Source organism: Mesoplodon mirus (assembly GCF_964341445.2).
Source record: "Mesoplodon mirus genome assembly, chromosome: 15".
NCBI lineage: Eukaryota > Metazoa > Chordata > Mammalia > Artiodactyla > Ziphiidae > Mesoplodon > Mesoplodon mirus.
This window is the reverse complement of record NC_138991.1, coordinates 51,780,162-51,804,917: the sequence shown is the minus strand read 5'-3', so window position 1 is coordinate 51,804,917 and position 24,756 is coordinate 51,780,162. Positions and strand designations below refer to the sequence as shown.

Here is a 24,756-nt window from a genome sequence, read left to right as displayed (position 1 = left end):
GAGGAGGAAGCTCAGGCCCAGGGAGGAGTCCTCCTGGCTCAAGGTCACCAGGACAGTCCAGCGCTGATGGGAAAGAACTCCACTTTAGAAGGCAAGACCTGTTCTCCCAGGAGGTGAGCCCTGTGCAGTCAGGAAGGCGGGCTTCAGGGTGGATGAGAAGAATGGACCTGGTGGAAGGCAGGGGCCAGACTTTGGGGCTTGCAGCCAGTGAAGGTTGAGAAACTCCACTGGGTCTCCCTTTCCCCATGAAAGCACTTGCTTGCCAACTGGGTTTGGAAGTCTCTTGGCTTGTTCGTCCTTAGGGATCAGAGAAGTGACTCAATAAAGCACTTAGTACATCTTTGGCACAAGGGGTGGGGTGTGATCCAGAAGTCACTCACACTCATTTGTAGCCTCCTCCCTGCCCCTTCAAGCCAGGGATCCAGGGATCCGCAGCGTGAGCCCCTTCCCTGGCCGAGACATTCCTGACACGTTTCCCCCGTCTCCACCTGCCAAGCAGTCTCTGTGCCCATAGAAGACACCTGGACCGCAAACTCCGGGCGGGGAGCCCGCTCCACTCAGCTGCCTCGTGCTTGCTTCCCACATGGAAGGGGATCTTAGGACCCCCAGAGCTTCCCGACCTCCCCTAGATTCTGAGCGGGCCCACCCTCACCCAAAGCTTCCCCTGCTTTTCTGACCCCTCCTCGTCTTCTCGGCCGCGGGAACTGTCCCCCTTCCCCCACCCACTCCGGCTCGGGTCCTGGGGGTGGGGTGTGGGCCCCTTCTGCTCGCCCCCACCGCCTTCCTCTCCCTCCTCCTTTTTCCTCCCGTGCTCCGCCCCCAGGCCCCACCCCTCTCCACCCCAGCCCGCTTGCCCGCAGCTTCTTCCCCACCCGCGGCGCTCCCGGCCCAGGCAAGGGGCTGCGGGCTAGGCCCCCGCCCTCCCCGCGCGCCCCGCCCAGGCAAGACCCGCGGGCTAGGCCCCCGCCCTCCCCGCGCGCCCCGCCCGCCCCGCGCGCCCCCTTCCGCGGCCTCCAGCTCCCCGCCTCCCCGCCTTCCCCTCCTCCTGGTGACGTCCGGGTCCCTGCCCGTCTGAAAACTCCGCGCCGCGGCGGTGAAGGCGGCGGCAGCGGCGGCGGCGGAGAAGCGGCGGCAAGCCGAGGCGGCGGCGGCGGCGGCGGCGGCCCGAGCGGGAGCCTGAGCGGCGGCGGCGGCGGCCGCGGGAGCCGCGGAGAGCGCGGGGGCGGCCCGGAGCGCCCGGGGTCCCCCGCGCCCCGCTCGCTCGCCGCGCTCCGAAGATGGTGGCGGCGCCGTGCGCTCGGAGGCTGGCCCGGCGCTCGCACTCGGCGCTGCTCGCGGCGCTCACCGTGCTGCTGCTGCAGACGCTGGTCGTGTGGAATTTCAGCAGCCTCGACTCCGGGGCCGGGGAACGCCGCGGGGGCGCAGCGGTCGGCGGCGCGGAGCAGCCGCCCCCGGCCCCGCGCCGCGAGCGCCGGGACCTGCCCGCCGAGCCGGCTGCAGCCCGAGGAGGAGGCGGCGGAGGCGGAGGCGGAGGAGGACGGGGGCCACCGGCGCGGGCGCGGGGAGGCGGCCCCGGAGCACCCCGCGCGCAGCAGCCGGCCAGCCGAGGGGCACTGGCCGCGCGGTCGCTGGTAAGATGCCTTTTCGGCTCGCGTCCCGGAGGGAAGGAGGGAGGGAGGCAGGCGGGCAGGCGGCCCGACCCCACGCCCCCCATCCCTTGAACCCCGCTCATCAGACCGGGACTCCCCAAGCCTGCTGGCTCCACATCTCTCTGCGTGGAAGCCGGGGTTCGGTCCCTTCCCAGGCTCAGGGGCCGAGGGCTGCCCCATCCCGAGTCTGAGGACTGCCCCCTTGGGGTCTGGGGAAGTTATCTCCAGAGGAGGCGCTTTGGGGGTTACCGGAGCCTGGCTGGGCCCCTGTCCCCCGTCACTCTCGCTGGGCGCCCCGACTTGCTCTGTGCATGTGGGTGTTGGCGCCTCGCTCCCAGTCTGAGTGCCTGGACCGTGCCGGGATCCTCAGCTGCTGCTCTAGGCGGTGATGCTCACCGCATCTCTGGTTTTTGCCCAGCTGGGTGCAGGCAACTCAGTCCTCAGCTTGCTGCCTCGTTGTTTTTGCCTGGCCTGAGAGGGAGGGGGTCTGGGATCGGTGTCCCAAGTCCTCAACCGTGCCCCGGAGTCAAGACTCAGTCTTGGGTGCCTGGTCTTACTTTGAGTCTCCTGTCTTCCATCCCTGGATGTCTGAGACTCCTGTCTCTACCCTGCCGGTGTCTAACCTTGCCCTGTCCTGGTGCCCTCTCTCCAGTGTCAGGGCATGGCCCCTTCTCCTAGATGGTTGTGTCTGGCTCTCTATCTTGTGTGTGGCTAATTCCTGTCACCAGCTGTGTGTCATATCACATCATCTCGGCTTAGGCTCCTGTGGCTTTACTTTGCCCTCCTTGGGTGTGAACAGACAAGGTTCTGAAACCGTTCCTTCCGCAGATCTTCTGGGGCCATCTGGGTGTCTTCTACCCTGCCCCCAACTTCTCCAGGGGTGACTTTCACACCTTCTTTGGGCTGACTTGTTTAGCCCACTGAGCTAGGAGCACACAGGAGAGGTCACAGTCCCCAACTTTGGGCCAGGGTCTCAGTGCCCTGTGGGCGTGTCTGTCTTGAGGTCTAACGATGTGCTGTGTGTCTGTCTGTCTGTATCTTCATCACTCCGCTTGCCTACAGAGTTTCTTCCAGCCCTTGCGGACATTAGACACCAGGGGGTAGTTTCAGGCTCTTAGGTACTGAATGCATGTCTCTGTCGTTTGTCACTTTGGGAGCCTTCACTGAAGGCTGCCTTCGGACACAGCGTGATGCTTTTTTATCTGCTAAACTTCTTTGGAGTCAAGGCGACCCTCTTTGCCACAGTGCGGCTCTTTGTACCTGTGGGCTGAGCCAACCCAAGACGTGATGCGATGGCATTTCACGTTGCTGGCTGGTCTGTGTGGGTAGCAGGGAGAGACATCTTTTCCCCATTTGTGGGGAGGAGAGTGGAGTGAGATTCCTGATGGAGAACCAGAACATTCCGAATGCCTCTTATTTATAGCGAAGAGTACTCTCAGACACTGCCTTTGAACTCCAGGAGTGGATAGTGTTGTGTCTGGGCAGAAACGCAATTAGAAGTTCTTTCTAGATTCGGAGGCCTGCGGGGAGGTGGGGTGGGAGGGGGTCAGGACATGCACCACTAGCCTGGGGAACATGTGGGAGGCATAGGGCTTACTGTACCCTTTGCATCCGGGGGTCCAAACAGGCATCAGGAGGTGCCTTTCCAGGCAAATACCACCTGTTGAAACAAGTGGAGGGAAGGAAGGAGGCCTGGTTGGCTGATTTCTTCCTGGGTCCCTGACATTTTGGGTCCTATGTCCACACCTGCTCTTTGTGCGTTCAGTTCTGTGTCTTTCTCATCCCCCAGCTCGGCTGCACTGAGGTTTGCAATTGGGAAGGAGCATTGCCACTTTTCCTTTTTTATTCCTTTTGAAACACCAGTTCCAGCAGCAGAGTTGCTTTGCTTTTCTGAAACTCTGCTTTCATCTGTAAGTTCAGTGACTGTCCCCCTACACACATCTCCCAGTGTCTCAATTTCTTCCCATATAAACATACCTGTATTTTTTTTTTCTGCCCTTCTCCCTTCTTTGTGGTTGTCTACCATGCGGTTGTTCACTGCTGTCTCTCCTGGATTTGTACTTTATCTGTTTGTGTCCTCTCTCTTCCCTTCCCCGACGTCTACCCCAGTGCCCTGCTAGATCCTGAAATCACAGCACAGACCTGCCGGATGGAGTTGGGGGTCTGTCCTTCTCTAGCTGTGCCCACCCAAGCCCTGCCCTTCCACGGAGCTCAAGGAGACCAGAAGGGGGCAGGCTGTTCCCAAAGTCCGGCATTGTCTGAGCTTAGGTTGCAGGCTGGGAGGAGAGGAACAGGCCTTTCGGCAGGCCACGGAGGCCCTCAGAACATGTGGTTTGTTTGCCGACCCTGCCGAGGCTGCCGGTGTGCGATGCTTTGGAGGGAGACTCAGGAGTGGGACATAAAAAAAATTCCCTGTGATTTTCCAGATGACTCTCATAAAGAGCTGGTGAGGCATGTGCTTGGGAGATGATGCTTCGTCTCTGTGCTCTGCAGAGGATGCAGGTGGGGAGGGCAGTTCTGGTTTTGGGATGCAGAGGGACTCTGTGGCTCTGGTGGTAGTGGCGGTGGGTGTGTCCCAAGGAGTGTCAGGCAGGCGCTGTGGACAGAGCATTTTCTCAACCAGACCTTGCTGCTTCCTTATGCTCACCACCCCCCCGGAGCTTCTGCACTTGTACCTTTTATGTTTGGGGAGCTGCACCCCAGTGGAAGGACCTGATTGTAATTTTGGTGCATTTTAAGAAGTCAAGAAGAAACACCCAGTTTCTCAAGGAGACAGAGCCAGAGAGAGTGCAGGTGGTGGCGAGCCGGGCACAGCCCTAAAAGATCTGCAAGCTCCCCTTTTCCTCTCCGCCCCTGTCAAAGCTCTTACCTATTAGACTTATTGGGTGGATGGCAGCTGAGTTTTGCGGCCGTGATACTCATCCTTTCATTGGGTCTCCAGTAAGCTGTGGATTTTATTGTCATCTCAGAATGTAAGAAACAGATGGGCTCACTTATGAAGGGAGGGAAAACATTGAGGAGAGTGTCAAAAAGATCACACTACAGGTTCTGAATCAATTTTGGGGAGAATGAAAGAGAACCGTATGTTAATGTAACGAATGTTTATTTTCTTTCCCTTTGCCCCCAGTGATCCTCTGAAGTCCTCACATTTATTGCTTGCGCCCTTAGATAAACTATTACTCAGTAAGTTTCATTTAAGAAACCTAATTTTTTACTGTGCACACACACACACACACTCACTCACACACTCTTAAAGTAGAATGGGCTTTCTGTATTGTCTGACCCCTTTGAAATGTTGATTTTTCGGCAGAAATTCCTCATACTTCACATTACTCAGATAACTCAGGACTTTTTCAGACATTGGCAGTGACTTTGAAAAATTGGTTCACTGTATCCAGATCGCCTCTGGTTCTAACAGCCTCAGAGGCGTAGCTTTTCTTTCTATCCAAATGTTTTGAGACCAGAGAGAACAGAGGGTATTTTATTGATGGTTTGTTTTTCTCACACTCTCAATGGAGTTTTATTTTGCCCGAGCAGTGCATTACACTTTGTATACAGAAATATGCATCACTGAACAATATTTATCTTGATGCAAATGTTGCCATCTGCTTAATCATGTACTGGAAAATGTTAAATAGATAAATAAAAGTAGAAATTATTATATGCTTATATATATTTTACGTATATATATTCACTTTCCTTCCAGTCTTACACTTCAGACATTCTCTCTAGTTTATCAATTCTTTTTATTTTAATCTTCCAGAAGGTTGAGTGACAAATGCTTGCTGTTTTGCAAATAGGAAGCCAAAGCATAAGTTCCTGTTTGCTGGGGATTGTCCAACTTTGATCCATGGTCTTAATAGAAAAGGAAATTACTTTGAGCTAGAGCAGATATCTGACATCGTTGTGTGTGTGTGTGTGTGTGTGTGTGTGTGTGTGTGTGTGTTTCCCCAGAAAACAAAATATGCTTAAGGATATCTCTGCAGTAAGTGTCTGTCCTTCCACCCAGAGCTATTTATGATCAGTGGGGCCTTAAATCTACATGCAGAAAGACAACAATGCACGCTGCCAGTGTAATTGGACCTGGTCTCTATCTTGGTCAATACTGCCCTAAGACTTGTCACTTATGATAACTCTCCCTTTTTTTCCTTTGCATCTCCCATTTCTATTGCCCCCCAGCCCCTATCTACCAGAACCAGAGAGAAAATACTTTGGGGAAAATGAAAAAATAAATAAAATACAAACTCAACCTCAACAAAACCCAAGCTCAAAGGAAGGGGTATGGGAACAGGAGAAGAGTCACACGAAACCCGTGCCAGGACCCAGCACAAGTGAAAGAGGCCTCCATTAACTATCTTTGGGTCTGCCATTGCCGGGTTCAGGTCCTGGCTCTGCTCTTGGCCACCCCTGGGATCTTAGGCAAGTCATTCTAACTTCGTTCCTCTGAAAATCAGGGCCACCTCATAGGGTTATGTGAGGATGAAAGGTAACAATACGTGTGAGCCAGTTTGCGCCTGGCACATAATTATAACAACGGCCAAATGTGAGCCGTTGTTCTTAAAAAGAAACTCTTAGTATGTTTGAAAATAAGCAAATTTCCGCAATTATTCATTTTCCCAAGCCAAGTAAGGTTTGAGTGTAATCCAAGGCAATAGAGTGCGTCCAACTCCTCTGTGTGTCAGCCTTGGAGCAGGAGGGAATGTGGGGGAGGGAGGAGCACTAACATCATTGAGTGCCAGCTGCCAGGCATCCTTCAGGTGTTTTGCATATATGATGTTATTTTTTTTACTACTACTACTATTATTATTAATTTGCAATCACAGAGTGGTATACAGTTAATAGAACAACAGTTATTTTGTACAAGTTGAATTAAAGACAGTTGAAGATGGGAAAAAACCACACTCTATCTGTAACTAATTTGTACCATGTACCAATAAAACCTGCTTTAAATTTCTGTGCCAATTTAAACCCCTGTACTCTACCAGGCAAGGTTGGTGGCTATTGAAAATACCATTAAGGACAGGGCTATCTAAAGACAAACTTGATAGTATGTTGTTTTTACAAAAATGAAAAGATACTGTACAGTGTCCAGTTTAAAAACAAATCATAAGTCATGCACATATGACATTAATTGCTCACACAAAAAATAATAATTCAGGATGTAAGAAGGTGTTATATACAGAATTGAGACTGAGGACTCCTGGCTAGAGATTGCTGCTCTTCTGAGTACCAGTTAGGTGGCAGGGATAATGAAAGCTCTGCAGATATTACCTCACTATCTCAGTGAATCTTCCTAACTCTGTGGGATAGAACTGTTGCTGTCCCCACTTCACAGATGAGGAAACTGAGGCTCAGAGCAGGGAAGCAGCTTGCAATGCTGGGGAGTAGCACAACTGGGATCCAGACCCAGGACTGCCCCATTCCAGTCGATGTACAGATTTCAGAGTGCCTTGTCTGTGTAGTTCTTTGACAAACCCTAAATGCAGCCAGCTCATTCCTGAAAATCTTCATACCACTTTTCTCACTTGTTGCAGATTCCTAAAAATGTGCCAACCCTGAGATACGCAGTTTTCCTTGAATCAGACCCCTGAATAATGAGACAAATAGAAGGGTAATCATAAAACGGTAATGATGCCTATGTAGCAGTTACATGTGCCACGCACTGTTCTTGTCCTCCTTATGTATTTTATTCCTTTAAGGAATGTACTGTTATGTTTCAACAGCCAACAGTCACGATGCTTAATAGAACCAGGCCCTGTTTGGGGTGTTTTACAAATATTAGCTCATTTAAACCTCATGCTACAGTGAGGAAACTGAGGTGTAGGGAGCTTAAGTAACTTTCCCAAGGTTCACAGTACAAATGACAGAGCCGGGATCTGAACCCAGGCAGTCTGTGCTCTCAGTCACTGTTTTCCACAGTCTCCCTCTTCTAAGCATCTTGTGAAGGTCCCCAACCTTGGAACCACAGACCTCATTTAAGGAGGCGCATAGGTAAGTGATTCGGTCACAGTGCCCCGCCCCAAGGACAGGATTTTATGGTCCAGGAAAAGAAGGTATCACCCTTTAGTGAAATATGCATCATGCACACTAGGGAGTAATTGAACTTGAACTGCTGAGTTGGTGGAGGAAGGTGTTTTGAATTCAGCTCCCCCAGCCAGGGGAGGAGGGGAAGAGGGTGCTGTGCAAGCTTCCTTGACCAGAGAGACAGACTTTTATTCATTGTCAGCAGGCCTCCTGCCGGTCTGCTCACCGTTGGCTTTTCCCCAGGAGCCTGGGTGCAACCAGGATGTATCACCAAGAACACACAGGCTGATTGTCTTGCAGGCACTTCCTTCTTTCCACCTGGAACAGAAACTACCTGTCTGCCCTCAGATACTCATTGGGTTGCACCCTTCTGATCCCTGTAGGGCTGCTCCCTCCCCCATCAAAAGCCAGAGCCTTGAGGAGGAAGGTGGCGGGGACGGGGCGGGTGTGTGTCACCTTTACCCCGTCAACACTGTAGTGAGCAGGGGGCTGGAGTGATTAGTATCAGAGTCTGGAAGCCCAGACACCTGGCCAGATGGGGAAGGGGCGGGACCCTAAAGGCATTCTCCAGTCTTCTGGGGGAGGAGAAAATCTCCTTCAGGGCCCTCTGAGGGCAACAAAGTGGACTTGTTCTGTGTCAGGCCTGGTTTGTTCCAGCCAGGTGACTGCTGGCTTATCTGGGCATCTAATCCATGCTCCTGTGTCCGTGGATGCTAATGACAAGCATTTCTCCTCCCAGGGGATCCTTTGCTGTAATCCTTGGCCGCAAGTCACATGGTTTAAGCCCAAAGGAGTTAAGCTAATGGGGCAGAGAGATTGATGCAAACGTCCCCTACCCAAGGGGTACAGACATTGTAACTATGATCCTGATGAGGAGGAGGGGGCCTTCTCTTTATTGAATGTTTACCTTGCTCTAGACACTGTGAAGTACTGGGAAGACATGATCTTATTGAATCCTTGTCCTGAAAGTTAAGGGCTCTTAGTCTCATCTGTTTTACTGATTATAAGTAATAAAAGCAAGACAATAAGTTGGATGAAAGTAAGAGATAAGAGGGAACCAGACTAGCAATTGAAGGTTCGTGGTGACCCCAACGGTTGCGTTCTTGGTTTCTACCCAATTCAGAGTCAGTAAGTCCCCTGTCCTTTACCCCTGCCCTCTCTCCCCTCCCTCCTATCCATGCATGCATCTATCCATGCTTCCATGCATCCATCCACATGTCCACCCATTCACTCATCCACCCATCTTCCACTCCAATCGTGCCCAGCACTGGGACTGCCTTTGTGAAACAGGACAGATGTGCCCCTCCCCTCAGGGAGGGCTAGTCCAGCAGGAGAGAGTTAGGGCCACGGCTTATCAACAGAGAGCTTCCTTTCCGGTCCTAGCCCAGTTCACTCCAGAGTGGCTTCTTGGACACAAGAGAAAGTTGTCGTCTGTCAGGTGGGGCCAGGAATAGTGTGATTCAGGAGCCTGGAAGCCCTCAAGTCTCCTACCACCCCCAAAGCTGCCAGACTTGAGACCTGACTGCTCCATCCATGGAGTTCAAGCTCATCTTCTTCTGGCTGAATAAGGAGCCCAGAGACAAACCCAGAGATGAGGTTTCTGAGGGGAGCAGGTGGTTGGAAGCTGGGAGGGCTGGGAGGTGTGTCGTGAAGTGTCAGGTTGGGGGAGCAGTGTGTGACCCAGACACGTTCCTTGGCCTCCTGGGGCTTGGTTTCCTCACCTGCGATGCAGGGACCTTCCTGCCTGGGAGGGCTTTGCGATGAGGCACAGCCCCTGCTCCCACCTTCACCTGATGCAACCTCACCACGAGAGGTGTTTGCAAGACCGGCCCTCGTGTTCATGGCCCGTAGGTAGGTTTCATTTGGCCCACACTGTCTTAAAATAAAAAGGAACCGAAGTGTAAGGGTTAGGATAGAAGACAGCATGGATGTTTGGAAAAATGCCTTTAAGAAGTCATGAGATGTGCCAGCACTGGGCCACAGTCTTTCCTGTTGTCTGCTGGCCAAGCTGGGAGGACCTTCCCGAGATCCTCCAGGTTCCCGAGAGCCCCCCCCAAGATCTCTTCCTTTACCTGTGATACCTGACTGGGCCCTTTGGGCTGATAAGTTTGCAGCCTCTGCTTGGAAGATCTCTGTGTTCACTGTGATGAGCTAAAAATAAGTATCTGTGGTCACTTTTCGGTGATCCCCATGTGGTTTATTCACAGCACTTCTTTACCCTGAGTGCCTTTGTCTTCTCCAGGCCTGATGGAGGTTTCCTTCCTTCTCTCCCTGCCGTTGGTGTAAACCCAGAATATGCAAATTCTTGTAAGCATTAGGCATTAGGGCGTTGTGAAGGCAGCGTCCTCAACAAAAATAGGATCCTGCATTCTACAGTTTGGTGGACTGGTTTCCCCTCTGCTGGGGGTGTGGGTAACATGCTGTTTTGAATCATCTGCCTTCTCTTTTCTGTGCTCCGCACCACCTTGCCCTCCCCCGCCCCCCACAACATGTGTTGGGATGTTGTGAGTTGTCAGAGAGCTGGCCAGGGGTTGGAAGAGTGGAACGTTCCGGAGCATCTTGGCTCAGGTCCCGACTCTGTCAAGGGACAAACCCCGACTTTCACCTCTGAGTCTTTTTGGCATTTCTGCCAGATGATGCTAATAAGCTCACTCCACCCCCTCACTGCGTTGTGAGGATGTAATTCGATAAACAGATGAGAAAGCATTTGGAGGCTCAGAAACCCTGCATGAATATAAGATGGGGCTCTTTGGTCTTGGAGCAGAAAAATGTGGGAGCAGTCAGACCAGTTGGCGGTGCTCCCCTCCCATGGCCTTGTAATCCCTGGGGGACGAGGAGAGAATGAATGAGTGAAATCCACCTGAGGTTTCCCACCCACTCCTCCATCTGCCCATTATTTCAGCAGGTAGTGTTTGAGCGTTTGTGTACCAGGCACTGTACTACAAAGTATGGGGGAAGGCGGGCTGTGCCTGCCCTCATGGGGTTTATGGTCAGGAGTTAGGATGACCCCCAAAGAAACAAACACATTTTTTTGTGTGTGTGTGGCCTCTCCCGTTGCAGAGCACAGGCTCTGGATGTGCAGGCTCAGAGGCCATGGCTCACGGGCCCAGCCGCTCCGCGGCATGTGGGATCTTCCCGGACCGGGGCACGAACCCATGTCCCCTGCATCGGCAGGCGGACTCTCAACCACTGCGCCACTGGGGAAGCCCCAAACAAATTTTCTAAATTATCAAATTGTTCCAAATGTAGTGACCTCCAGTTGGGGTGCTGAGAGAAGACAAGAGGCTGTGGGTGAAGATTTATTTACTATGGGGTGGATTAATGTTACCTATTTTTGCTTGAGGATTTATTCTGGATGGACATCTTTTGCCAGAGTAGCTCCAGACTGACCCTAGGAATCCCAAGTGTGATATGCACGTGGATTCTGATACACCAGTGATTGAAGGTGCTACGTGGGTAAACAGTCTCTATTGTAGCAGCTTTTTTTTTTTTTTTTAAAGAAGATGTTGGGGGTAGGAGTTTATTTATTTATTTATTTTTGCTGTGTTGGGTCTTCGTTTCTGTGCAAGGGCTTTCTCTAGTTGCGGTGAGCGGGGGCCACTCTTCATCGCGGTGCGCGGGGCCTCTCACTATGGCGGCCTCTCTTGTTGCGGAGCACAGGCTCCAGACGCGCAGGCTCAGTAGTCGTGGCTCACGGGCCTAGTTGCTCCGCGGCATGTGGGATCTTCCCAGACCAGGGTTCGAACCCGTGTCCCCTGCACTGGCAGGCGGATTCTCAACCACTGCGCCACCAGGGAAGCCCCTGTAGCAGCTTTTAATAAAGAGTTTCTATTCATACCTGTGCAAAATTTATTTATTTCCTAACTTTTGCCTATATTTTTAAATGTTTTTTTAACCAAAATATATACACAAAAGTGCACGTTATTCTAAACGTATAATTTGATGAATTTTCACGAACTGAACACACCCAAGTAACCCATATCCAGACCAAGAAACAGGGCATCTGCGACCTCCCAAATGCACCCATCCCTTGCTTCTTGGGTGAACATTTTTTAACACTTGTCATAGCTGTATATATCTTTAAATGTTTATTAGGGGAAATAGGTGAATATAACCAGTCAATCAAAATGACCGCGTCAGGGCTCTTACTGCCTAGCCTGCAGGTGAAGGGGCATTTATGTAAAAAGAAGTTAGTTAACATAGTGAAAATGCATAAATTGTAGTATCTAAAACTTTCATTCTAATGCTAATCCTGACCTCGGTTTAGATGTATGACTGACAGGGGGGCAATGGAATGACCAAGGTTTGGTAAACGTTGGCTTAACCAGTTTGAAGATACCCTGCGCTTCTGGTAAACAGCTGTGCTGTTTTGTTCTCAAGTCCAAGTGGAAAGGATTTAAGTTAGACATCAGGAGGAACTGTGCTCTGGGCCTGTTTGAGTGGACATCCCCGTCGTGGGCCCTCTCTCTGAGGGTCTGGGTCGCTCTCTGCATTGCTCCTATAGCTGTGGGCCTTCCCAAACCCATCTTCTGGACTCGGGTCTGCACCCTTCATGTGCATCTCTTGGCTTCACGCTGAGCTTCCACTTCACATTGACTCTTTGTGCTCGAGTCCCCCGTGTGTTGGACATGAATTAGCTGTGATGAATGGGTCCCCAAATGGGCCCATAATGACTACATTAACTTAACCGTGAACCTAGACTCTGTCTTCAGAACCAGGATAACAGAACCACAGTACAACTGGAACAGCATTTCCAAAGGGCAGTGGAGACAACTAATCATTTTATAATGAGCAAGAGGAGAAGCAATAAAAAGAGAGCCCAAGGACGGCATGGTAATTTCCGAAAGTCTTAGCACTCAACCAGACTCACGTTAATAAAATAAACAAATGTTTTTCGTAATGGAGAGCTAATGTATACATTAGTTAAGGAGAGTATTAAAACCAGATTAGATGGATCAAGCAGTACAGTGGTTACGTCATTAAGCATCCTTTCTTTGGGGATGTGGAAAAGTTGTTCTCTCTTTTTTTCTTCTTTCCTTGTGAAACGATGCTTTATTAATTAGAGAGGTAATGGGAAGTCTTTTTTTTTCTTCCCAGACTGGTGGCTGTTTTCTATTTATTTTTTAATGTAGGACCATGCTTTGCAGATGTTCTCTTTGAAATAAGAGCCTGTTCATTGTCTCTCTTCCTCTCTCTCTTTTATCCCCAGCTCAGAAGGGGCAACTGTTATAAAAGACACAAACAGAGAACCCTGTTTGCTTGTCATCAGGCATTACAGAAGATCCCATTCCGATGTAAAATGCCCCCATTACCTGCTCTTTCTCGTAGTCCTACTGAGGAATAGTTTTGGAATTGTTACATCTGATACCCTCTTCTTTAGAAGAGGAGGTGATGACAGAGAACAGGGTGGAGATGACCTCAGGGAAGCTCTTAGGAGAAAAACTGGCCTGTTTGCAAATGGGCGTGGACTCGGTTATTAACTCCTCTTAGGACAGAGGCTGCCTGCTGTTTGGCTTTCTGTTAGGGTTAAAGAAAAAAAAATCATGTGGAGCAAACGAACTCTTTTTGTAGTGAGCAGATGGTATTAAACCCCCAATAAAAGTGGACGCTGTAAAGTACCGATGAAGGGAGCTGGGCCCTCTGTGGGTTGGATCTGGGCAGCATAGAGCTGGCTTTCTTATTCTCCTTGGTTTGTTATTTTAGTTTATTTTTAAAAATTAAATTACTGGCCAACATTTTAAAATCAGTGGTTTCAAATAAAAATTGTTTGGCATTCCTATGAAAAAATTTGAAATTCTGGCCTTTATTCCCAAAGAGGTAATAATTTGAGGGAGCGGGGGAAGATGTGGTTGCCCCCCTACATGGAACCCCTCTTTCCAGTTTTCTACGGAGCCCACCTGTCTACTTGGCTTATTTGTGTTTCTTGCAGGACCACTGTTAGGATTTGAATTTACAACTCTCAAAATAATAATAACTATTATCTATTAAATGCTATGTGCCAGGCACTGTGCTAAGCAGCATCTCATGGACTATCTCATTTAATCATTTTAACAACCTTATGATATTATTCCCATTCACAGATGAGGAAACTGAGGCATAGAATAAGGAATTGCCCAAAGTCACAGACAGTAGACTTGGAATTTGAACTCAGGCAATGTGGCTGGGGAGCCTGTGTGTAAGATCACTTGTGCTGCACAGAATGTTTTAACAAAGCAATTCTGGTTAGGAATTCTTCACATTGACTTTGCAAAAGGGTGGCACTGTTTGCCCATTGCATGGATGGAACCAGTGAGACCCACCAAGGTCAAACCATGATGGAAAATGCAGATCATGACTCACTATCTCTAAAGAGAGGACAGGCATGAAAATGACCGTGGAACTTGGGCACTGGTGAAGCTGGCAGTCTGGCCGTGGCAGAAGGACCCTCACCAGGATCCCCACCATCCTCACACGCACACAGAGCAGGGCAGGGGTGGTGGCCTCCACCCTCCATCCTTGCAGCAGCGGGATAGTATCTACAGGGTAATATTTTGATAAGTTGCTGATTTGTATTAAAATAATAATTACAGTGATAATTACAAGCACAGATTTCGGTGAGACTCAGCTGCTGACTGTGAGGAAAAATAATTAACTGCGTATTCTCTTGGAATCAAATGGAAACCAGGCCTGGCCTTTCTCCTTTGTGTGGGTCCAGCACAGGTTCTGCTGCAGGTTGAAGGCCACATGTTTTGCCAGATGCTGTTTATGTTCACAGTATCGATGGCAGATCTCTGCGCGAGGAGGAGCTGGTCATCGGGCGAACACCATTGCTTCCTACCGGCATGGACAAAAACAACCTGATTGAGATCTATGGGCGCACTATCCTTTAACTCATGAAATGCACCTCGCCCTGGAAGCAAATGCAAAAACAGCTAGAGGAAAAGTGATTTAAATCTACCTTTAATAAGTAAATGCTTTAGCATTGGCTGATACCTGGCCATAGTGATGGATTTGTAGCTAATTTAATTGGAAGGCTGTGATTCTCTTTACATGTCTATTTTTGAAGCCAATTGAATGGTCTTGCCTTGATTTTAACCACTTGCTAAATTTCACTTGAAGCAGAACATACGTACAGAGAAGGGCAGAAATCATGAATGTACAACTCAACCAAGTGGCCATGCATGAATGATGAGGACTCAGATCCAGAGCACGGAGCATAAGTTACGGCTCCCTCCTCCTTAGGATCCTTGTTCCCACTTCTAATCCCTGTGTCTCCAAGGGTAACCTTTATCATGACTTCTGACCCCATAGATTACTTTTGCCTCTTTTTAGAAATGGAATCACGTGGTCTGTACTCCCTTGTGCCCAGTTTGTTTTGCTGAACATCACTTGTGATTAGATTATATGAGATCAAATCAGTGGTTGGCAGACTACAGCCCACAGGCCAAATCTAGCCCATTGTCTGTTTCTGTATGGCTCATGAGCTAAGAATGGATTTCATATTTTGAAATACATGGTTGGGAAGAAAACCAAAAGAAGGATATTTTGTGACATGAGAAAAGCACTGAAATTTAAATGTCAGCATGTACCAATAAAGCTTTATTGGAATCTGGCCACGTCCATTAGCTTACATACCAACAATGGCTGCTTTTGCCCCCTAATGGCAGAGTTGAGTAGACTCAACAAAGGCCATGTGGCCCACAAAGACCGAAAGATTTATATCTGGCCCTTTACAAAGAAGTTTGCTGACTCTGTATCTGTATTGTTTCATGTATTTGTAATTGTCCATTTACATGGCTATATAGTATTTCCTTGTGGAACACACCACAATTTACATAGCTGTTCTGTTTATTGGAAGGATCCCAGGTTTTGGCCATTACAAAGAGCACTGCTATGAACATTCTTTTGCAGGTCTTTTGGTAAAAACAAATGTTCATAAGCATTCCTGTTGGGTATATATGTAGGAGAGGAATTGATTTCACTGCTCTGTTTTGTTTTGTTTTGTTTTTTAAATGGGTTGATTTCACAACTGTATTTAAATTTGGAAGTCTTACTTTCCCTACTAGTGAGTAAGGCTCGGTGATATTTTCATGTGTTGAAACTCTGGAACAAGGTTTACTTTGAAAAAATTAATTAGTCTTGCAAAATAGAGCATCCGTAGACCCGCAATTCATTAATGGATTACTGTTCTTCCATCTCAGTACCTTCAAGGATGTTGGGAACATGCCTGATATTGACTGCTTTAGTTGCTTTTGGGAATGGTGCCATCACTGAATTTCTTATACTGAAGCTGTATTGTCCAAAGGCCTCTTATCTTTATGCGGCAAAACAGGTCTGGCAGAATTAGGTGAGTTTTTGCGATGTCATTTTCTGCTTTGATTGACTTCGGTTTATCTCTAGCTGTCCTGCTTTTCTTGCTGGGAAGCAGATGAATACAGCTCTACATCCCCAATAAGATCTCTAGCCTACAGTAGCATGTGTCATTTGGCATTGAAACAGTGTGCTGAAATGTCCCTTCGGGGACTGCAGACATTGTATGTGGCCACAGCAATGGAGCTCAGAGATTCCCCCTAAGGAGCTGCCTTCCTGTGCGTTGTCAGTATTGTTTAGCAGCGTCGGTCCTGTGTCAGTCCCTGCAACGCTGGTCCTTTTCCATTTGCTGTCCCACTTTTGCAGGCAAAGGCATTGACAGGGTTGGGAGAAGAATGTCAGGATTCCCTGGGATCCGCCGGCCTTTCAGGTTTGCTTGGCACTGGCTGACAAATGGCTTAATATTCTTTCTGGAGCCCTTCAAAGAGTCATATTGGCTTCCTTTTTCTAGCCAGCACACTTTACCAGGGATAAAGTCCTGTTTGTTTTAATCTTGCCTTCTGGTTGTGCCTTGCACAATTAACAACCTTAAGGAATGTCACAAGAGAAGATGTTCAGAGGATATTTTAGTATTTCTTTTGGAAGACAGTTGGATTCTGTGGTGAAGGGGATAATGGAATTGAAACCTAGTCTCAGCTAAAATGTCATAGTGTAGCTGGCTCAGTCTCAGGCAGCCTCAGTTTTATATCTTTAAAATGGGGCTACAGAGCAATGCCATTGTGGGTAATAATTCCTAGGTATGGAACTAGATCAGAGAAATTCAATCCTTAGATTCTGGTAGTTCCTCCCCCTCCTTAATAGGTTGTTTACTTTCTTTGTTTGGATATTTACTTTTGAAAAGATAAAACTTTCTTTGGTAAGCATTATATGAAATTCTTTACAAAGGGGTGTGTGTGTGTGTGTGTGTGTGTGTGTGTGTGTGTCTTCTAGGAGATGGCCTTTTCTTTTTAAAGGCTATTTTCTAGATGTTCTAAGATGCCCTAATTAAAATAGATGATTAATTTGTCTCAAAAGAAGCATAATAGATTTCAAAAGTAGAAATTGTCCAAGCCTCATTTATAAAACAATAAGATATATTAAAAATTAGCCTCTAAAAGGCTATCATTAGAAAATTTAAACAAACCAACAAAACTTTTGTAAGTAACTCTTAAAGGAGAAGTCAAACTTAGAATTTCATATTATAGGGTGATGAATGAGAATGAGAATACCTCATATCAAAGCCCATGGGATGAGGCTAAAACTGTGCCCAGAGGAAAATTAATAGCCTATTATAAAAGCACTTTAGCTTTGGACATTAAATACAGAAGATGAAAATGATTAAGACTGCAATTTTTATTTTAAAAAAATCATTGAGAACAACCTGAAAGAATGTAGGAAAGGGTCTAAATAGAAATAAAAGCAGAAATTCATGAAACATGACACAAACACAGTAGCAGTTGTTCTACAAGATCCTCTAATGATTAAGCACGCAATATTGATCTAGTTCCTCCTAGGGTTAGAATCTGTGAATGGGCTGCGTGTTCCTAACTCCCAACATTTGCTCAACGCTTTTGTTATGGCTGCTGAGTAAAGGAAGCAGTGGATAGCAGGAAGAGTTCCTGAACTTTCATGTTATTTGGGCTGGGTGGGTTAGGGGAAGTTATCGCTTAGCCTGTCCACAACAAGGCAGAGCCAGCCTCCTGCACTTTTTTTCTTTTGACCAACTGCCTCTTGCCTTTAAGAACAATAAGGCTGGCAGGGCATTTTGTTATTTTGTAGAATACATTGACACTCCTGCAGGTTCCGGGAGAGCTTTACCCCCAGGTCTGATGCCTTCCTGGGTCTTGTAAAGCCAGCATTCTCCTTGTCCTGGAATTACCTGTTGGGGTTGGGTGGGGACTTGAGAGTGGACCCTGGGAGCCGGGCAAGAGGCTTCTGTCTCGCTAAGCATAGAACTGCTCTCTGGGAGGAATGGGAAGCCAACCTTGTGGGCTGGGGATCGGTTTTAATGTCCTCCAAGCAGCGTCCATTGAGGATCTATGGTGTATCATGTGCTAGACGTTTTACATGCATGTATCGCTGTCTAGATTTACCCAGAACATTCACAGACACTTATTCATTCATTCATTCGCAGTATTACCAGGGACCTACTGTGTGCGAGGCATGTGCTGGGAGCTTTGGACAAAACAGGGTCCCAGCCTGCTTGTAGCTCACATCCTGGTGCGGGGACAGTGAGTAATGGAGGGGCCATCTGGGCAGACTTTTCCAGCAAGGTGACATTTAGGGTGAAACAAATAGAAGGTAGTCAGGCACGGATTGGAGGAAGACGGGGACAGAGTGTGACCTTCATGAGCAAGGGCATAAACGTCAGCTGGGGAGAGACAGGAACCAGGGCCTGCAGGGGCTTCTGGGCCACTGTGCAGCGTTCTCTTATGTAAGGGTCCCCGCACCCCTGTCAGTGTATTCATCAGCCCTGTTTTCCTAAAACCTAAAAACGTTGACTGGTTTAGACATTATGTGATTTGGAGGTGGCCCTTGAACAGATGAAAAAGTTTACTGTTTGTTGTCCAAAACCATTCTGTCTCCAGTGGTCTTTTCAGAGCTTCTCTGTCTTTATTGCCACTCTGTCTCCAACAGGAAATACTCCTGCCTTTGCAGGGGCCTCTCCTCCAGCATGATGTCTCCAACTTGGAACTTTTCTCTGCGTTCATCTCCATATCAAAACTCACCTGTCCTGGGTCCCATTCTCAGGGAGTTTGTTTGGTATTGGCATCCTGCATCAACCCTAGCCTGGTAGCATCAGCCCAGAGAAATGGCAGAGAGGGGCCTGCTGGCCTGGGCCTGGCAGCTGTGTCTGGCTGTGGCAGGTGCCGTGCTGTGCTCCCCAGGTTGCTTACGCAGTTCACAAAGTGGATCTATTCTTCCAGGAGTCAGACACCTGGGGACCAGTCTTTGTTCTGCATCTTGCTTGGCGTGGCTTTGGTGTGGTCCTCTCAGGGCCTCTGTCTCCCTGTCTTTCAACTGCACTAAGAGATTTCCAAGTCCGTTATGCTCCCCGCTTTTAGGTCTTTTGTGGTTTCCTGTGCCGTAGTTGCCTGTCTGTCTTCTTCCAGCTATGACCTGCCCCCAGCAGGGGAAGTTATGGGGAGCCTTACCCACCTACCCCGTGTATAGTTGGCTGGTCTGGTGTGGCTCATGTGCAGAAAAGGGTCTTATTCCCCCTGACATCCACATCCTTCTGCTTGATGATAAACTCCAGTGTCTTAAGACTGTATTGGGAGTCCCCATCACTGTCACGGCTGGTCTCTGGCCCACTGCCTCCGTCAGGGCATCCCCAGTGCTAGAACAGTGAATGGCACACAGTAGTTGCTCAGTAAGTGTTTTTTTTGTTTGTTTCCTTCAGAAATTGCGTGAAAGATCAGATGATGACATGCTCTAAAAGAGCTATAGAGCCCTGCTTTCAAATGACATTTTAACATCCAGAGGTCAAAGATTTTGCTAGAATTTGAATCATGTGTTTTTCCATGGTTTCTCATCGGCTCCCCAACCACATTGACAGCACCTTAGGATTTACTTCATGTGTTTAGTACCTGATGCAGAGACCTGTGGATGAAGATGTTGATGATGATACCTAATAATAATAATTAAATAATAATAACAATAATGAATAATAGCGGGTACCATATATTAAGCACTTACCACATGCCAAGCATTTTAACTTTTAATGCTTCCAACGCCCTGGGCTGTGAGCATTGTGGAAGTTACTGTTTTGTGGACTGAGGAAGTGGGGCACAGAGAGGTTAAGTGACTCCCCCGAGATTGCACAGCTGGTAAGAGGCAGATCTGCAGTTTCACCCAGGCAGGCTGGCATGGAGCCCATGTTCTTAACCACCATGTTATCTAATGCTAAGTTCTCCTCATGTGATTGAGAATTGGCTGGACCGAGGTGGACCAGGGGAGGTCCCCTCTGCCACCTCTGGCCCCGCCCCTTCCCTCTAGCCTGCAGGTGTGGCAGGCCTCCGTCTGCTTCTGCCCTCTTCAGGGTCTCCTGTTCTCCAGGCCCACAGATGGGGCGAGTGAGAGGCTGGCCTCTGCAGAGTCTTCACCCGCGATGGGGCTGCAGACGTGGCCCTCCCTCCATTGCCATGGTCAGCTGGCCCCATGCAGCTGGAGAGCTCAGAGGAGAGGCACAGACTTGGCCTCATCCTAGGGAGAGGAGGATGGGCTCTCCAGGCTCAGAGGAACTGTTTATTGCGTTTCATCGTTGTAGGAAGAGGAGGAGGAAGAACTGCAAGAGGGGAAGGGTTGCTTGGCTGACTCGGCTGTTCCTCTCCTTCCTCCCTCCAGAGAGATGTGGGGACTGGATCCTGTTCCCAACTCAGCCATGAATGTCTGTGTGCCCTTCAGTCAGTCACCTATCCTCTCTGTACCTGCTTTCTCACCTAAAATTAATATAGTGATTGTACTAATAATAATTGACCTCATTTTAAGATGCATATTTTTATATTTAATAAAGAGAATTTCTAACATCTGGGATGGATTTTACAATTGACGTATTTCCTTTATGTTTCCTAACACAGCCTGTTGCCGTAAAACAGTTATCAAATCAATGATGCATCTCAGAAGCAATGGGGTCTTAGAATTAAGAGGTCATGGTGTCTGTGAGGTACCAAACAAGGTGGTACCTGAGTGTTTTCACACGTGTTTACTCCTAACCACAGCCCTAGTGTGTAGGCACCATTACTCTCCCATTTTACAGATGGGGAATGAGGCTCAGAGAGAGAAAACTGAGGCTCAGAGAGAGAGAAAGTGGCTTGCATGGAAGGTCATGCTTGTTTAAGCAGCAGAACTAGTGCTCAACCACTGATGGGTCTGATGCCAGAACCTGAAAGTCTTTCCCAAGGGTGTCGGGTAACATCTCTTTCCTTCTCCCTGGGATGTGGGAAGTTGTTCCTGAAGACAGCCTCAAGTTTTTCAGGAGAAAAATGTTAATGGTGGTCTTAGTGGCTCATAAGCCCCTGCCAAGTATCAGAAGTTCTTGACCATGAGCTTGGCAGGGCAACAGCATGTCTGGGAGACCCTCACAAGTTGTGCTTTCTGCAGAACACAATGTTTTCTGAGTCTGAAGCATTTTAGAAAATAAGGTGGGATTCATCCCAGAGCCTGGCAGAGGGTCTAGAATTCCTGAGCCCTATTTTCCAGTTGGATTAAACTGAGGTCAGACATTCTGCCCCAAAGCCTGAAGCGAGTCACCCAGGCTGGGAGCAGCCACTGGCTATCAGGCCGCTCCCAGGCTCTGGGCACTGAGGGGCCTTCCCCCTCCGTCTCTCTGCCCAGTGTCGAGGTGGGTAGTGGTTGCTAGACTTTGTGGGGGTCTGTGGGGAAGGGAGGAAATAAACAGTGGGCCGCCTGACAGCCTGGAGGAGGGCTTTTGGGAAGAATCCAGAAATTATCTTGCTAACAGTGACAGTCTGTGAGTTTGTGGGAAGCAGGGTCGTGAATAATTGATTGCCACTAACTGAGCTGTGAAACCCGTTTTCAGAGATTCCAATCAGCGGGCTCACTGGGAGGGGGTAGATGCGGATGGGGGCTCCCTTCTCCCTGGAGCCCAGGGGTCATTCTGAGGCTCCCTCTTGTCTGCCCGTGACCTTGACCACGGCCCCTGGACTCCGAGGTGGCGCTGGCTGCTCAGCGCCCTGTGGGGGGACCAGCTGTGGGTGGGTCGGGCGGAGAGGTGACCTTGGTGCTGCTGGGTGGGCTGTTTCTCCCTGAGGGTTGGTTGGGCCCCTTCTGCGGGCAGGTCCCCAGGTTGTCTCAGATGCAGAGCGGTTCCGTGCGTCTTTAGAAGGGTGACACTGGAATGCAGACCTCAGGACACTTTGGGGCTGGTTCAACACACTTTGTTTCTAGAAAATGCAGCGTCACTGCGTCGTTAGGAACCGAGGGCCTGGGCTTGGATGCTGGACCCACTCTGACTATCTGTCTGAGCTGGAACCAGTCATGTTACCTCTCTCTGCCTCAGTGTGCCGTCTGTAAAGTGGGGCTGACAGTGGTCCCTACTTTAAAAGATGGTTGTGACAACGAGGTTAGTGTTTAAACGTAAGGATCAATAAATACAAGTGCACATAAAAGAAAACTGAAGCTGTTTCCCCATTCGGTCCTCTTAACAGCCTGTGAGGAAGGCAAGGTGAGAAAGGATGGGCAGACGAGATGGTACAGGCAGGAGGGATCCAGCGTCAAAGCCACACAGTCAAAGCCACACAGCTGCCCTAAGGAGGGTAGACAGCCTCTGAGTTTGTAGGAAGAGAGGTTGTAAATAATTGATTGCCGCCGAGTTGGGAAAACTGTTCTTGGAGATTCCAATCTGGGTTCAGATCCTGGTGCCACCATGGACCAGCTGTGAAACCCTGCTCAGTGCTGCTGGACCCTTCGGAACCTCACTTCCTCACATGCAAAATGGGGTGATAATATCACCTCCCCTGTGGGGTAATGTGAACAGTGATGGTCGTTCATTCATCCATCCAGCAAATACTTACCGAGTGCCTAATTCCTGCCGGGCACTGTCCTAAGAGCTTGAAATATATCTTTGAACAAAGCAGTGACCCCTGCCGTGTGGCGTTAACATTCTAGAGGGGGAAGGCAAGTAATCAGTAATAAACATTTTAATAAATACAATAAACACTCTAGAGAAGGAATCGGCTGACATTTTCTGTAAAGGGCCAGATAGTAAATATATTTAGCTTCACAGGCCATACACTCCCTGTAACGACTCAACTCCGTCCTTGAAGAGTGAAGGCAGCCGCGGGCAGTGTGTGAACGAATGGGCGTGGCTGGGTTCCAATAAAACTTTATTTACAAAAGCAGACCATTGGCTGGGTTCAGCCCACGGGTCATAGTTTGCCAACCCCTGTTCTAGACAAGAGTATTAGAAGGTGGTAAGTGTTCTAAGAAAGAAAAAATGGGCCTACTCCAAGGTGACTCAGATGTGCAGGTTGGAAGGCTATCGTGTGTTGGAGTTTGGACGCATGTAGACACTCATGTAGCCTAGTGAGACTTCTCAGAACCGCAGGGTTCAGGGCCAGATGCAAGGTGCTCTCTGAACAGCGAGTGGAACGAGCTTGGTGACACAGTGTAGATGGTGCTGTCTCAGGGCCCATCCTTTCCCTGTGTCACCTTGGGAGACTGATGGGACCTAGACCCCCCAGGGTGAGTTTAGTGACTGGTGGTCATCAGCATCATGACACAGATGCCATTCAAGTGGTCCCTGCCTGCCTTCCAGGAAGCATGGTGGCTGTCGATGTGTCTCACCAGGAACCTTCCTAGCCACTGTGGCCTCTGTCTGGAGCAGGGAGATGCTTTTCTTGGGGCTTCAGGGACCAGAGGTGAAAGCTACTTTCTGGGGTGTGTTTGAACTTGTGGGCTTAGTGCCGACCTTGGGCGAGAACTGCTTTACCCTTGTGCCTCCTTAAACCTTTCCTGCTTCCTTTTCCCTCTTCCTTACCCCAGCCTGCCCGTGGCCCCTCTGGGTCCCTGACCCCATGTCTCTTATCAGGATGTGAACCTCTTCCTCATGTTCCATTGCTGAGGGAATCAGGAGCCCATAGCCCACAGTCAGATGCTCAAAGACCCCGCAGAAGGTTTCTGGAACCTTCTCTTCTTTCTCTGACTTGTGAGAAGGCTTTGCTTAACTCTACATTATAGCTGAATCTTGTGGGGAACTTGAATGGAGGGAGAATTGGTGCTTTTTAGCCTTCCTGTCGGGAAGGTGATGGGGGATGAATCTTATGAAAGAAGGAGAAAAGAGGGTGGGAACCAGGAGAAGCCCTGGGTGGGGAAGGAAAGCGGGCCTCCATTCTTCCTGTGGGTTTTCAAGCTGGTCTGGTGAACACTGGGTGCTTGTAGGCTGCTACTTGGTGCCTTTATGTGAGTTAGAGAAAAGTGCCCACTCTAGGGAAGGGACATGGCTTGGCCAGAAAGCAGTGCTTGTGCAGAGAAAAGATGCCCCTTCCTCTGAGCAGTGCAGTCCTGGATGGTGGAGCGTGACTAGAGTTTCCCCTCACTGGGCACTATATGCAGTGCCCAGCCTGTACATGGTGGCCCTGTGTAGGATGTCACCTGTATTTAGTAGCAGGTAGTCACTTTCGCTGGGCACCTTGCTCTCTCACTTCCAAGCCTAAAGAGCCATTCCAGGTTTCTCATATCCATGGGTGCTCACCTGAGTCCACTGTTTGGCTGACCCCTTGGCCCATGCCTAAGTTTTCAGCTGGGAGTTGGAATGGACTCTCAGGTATCCCTTGAGAGGCTGACATTGTGCAAGATATTGCCCCAAGGCCTGGGGCCTCCCCGGGAGATGTCTTCCTGCTTGTGTCCAGACTTCCTAAGGGTCCCCCACTCTTCATCCTGTTAAAAATAAACACCATTTTCTTCCACTCCCTTCAGCTGCTGAATTGTGCCCTGGAGAACAAGCGTTTGTATTTCCTCCCAAAGCCTTCGAATAAACAAACTGTAAACAGCTGTTTCTCCTCTGGTGACAGGATTCAGACAATAGACCCTCGGAGGGTATTAATCAGCTGCCTTTGCTGTGGCAACTCTGCGTCGCAGGCTGCTGAGGAGCCTCCATGCTGGGGTGGCGGTGGCTGTGATTTCCTGAACGAGCAGGGGGCCGTCATCCCACACAGGCCTGGTGGCAGTCGCCACCTCAGCACAGCCGTGGGGGACTGGTGCACTTTCCAGCAGATGTCCAGGCAGCTGGTGG

At 49.2% G+C, this 24,756-nt stretch overlaps 1 protein-coding gene across 1 annotated transcript in view; it reads left to right on the top strand.

The window, feature by feature from the left end:
- The first annotated feature begins 1,184 nt into the window (after positions 1-1,184).
- XYLT1 (xylosyltransferase 1) overlaps positions 1,185-24,756 on the top strand; it is a 306,853-nt gene continuing 283,281 nt past the window's right edge. The window contains exon 1 of the mRNA XM_082645213.1: positions 1,185-1,631. Coding sequence (XP_082501339.1) covers positions 1,278-1,631 — 354 coding nt within the window. The 5' untranslated portion in view covers positions 1,185-1,277. The remainder of the gene's footprint in view (positions 1,632-24,756) is intronic.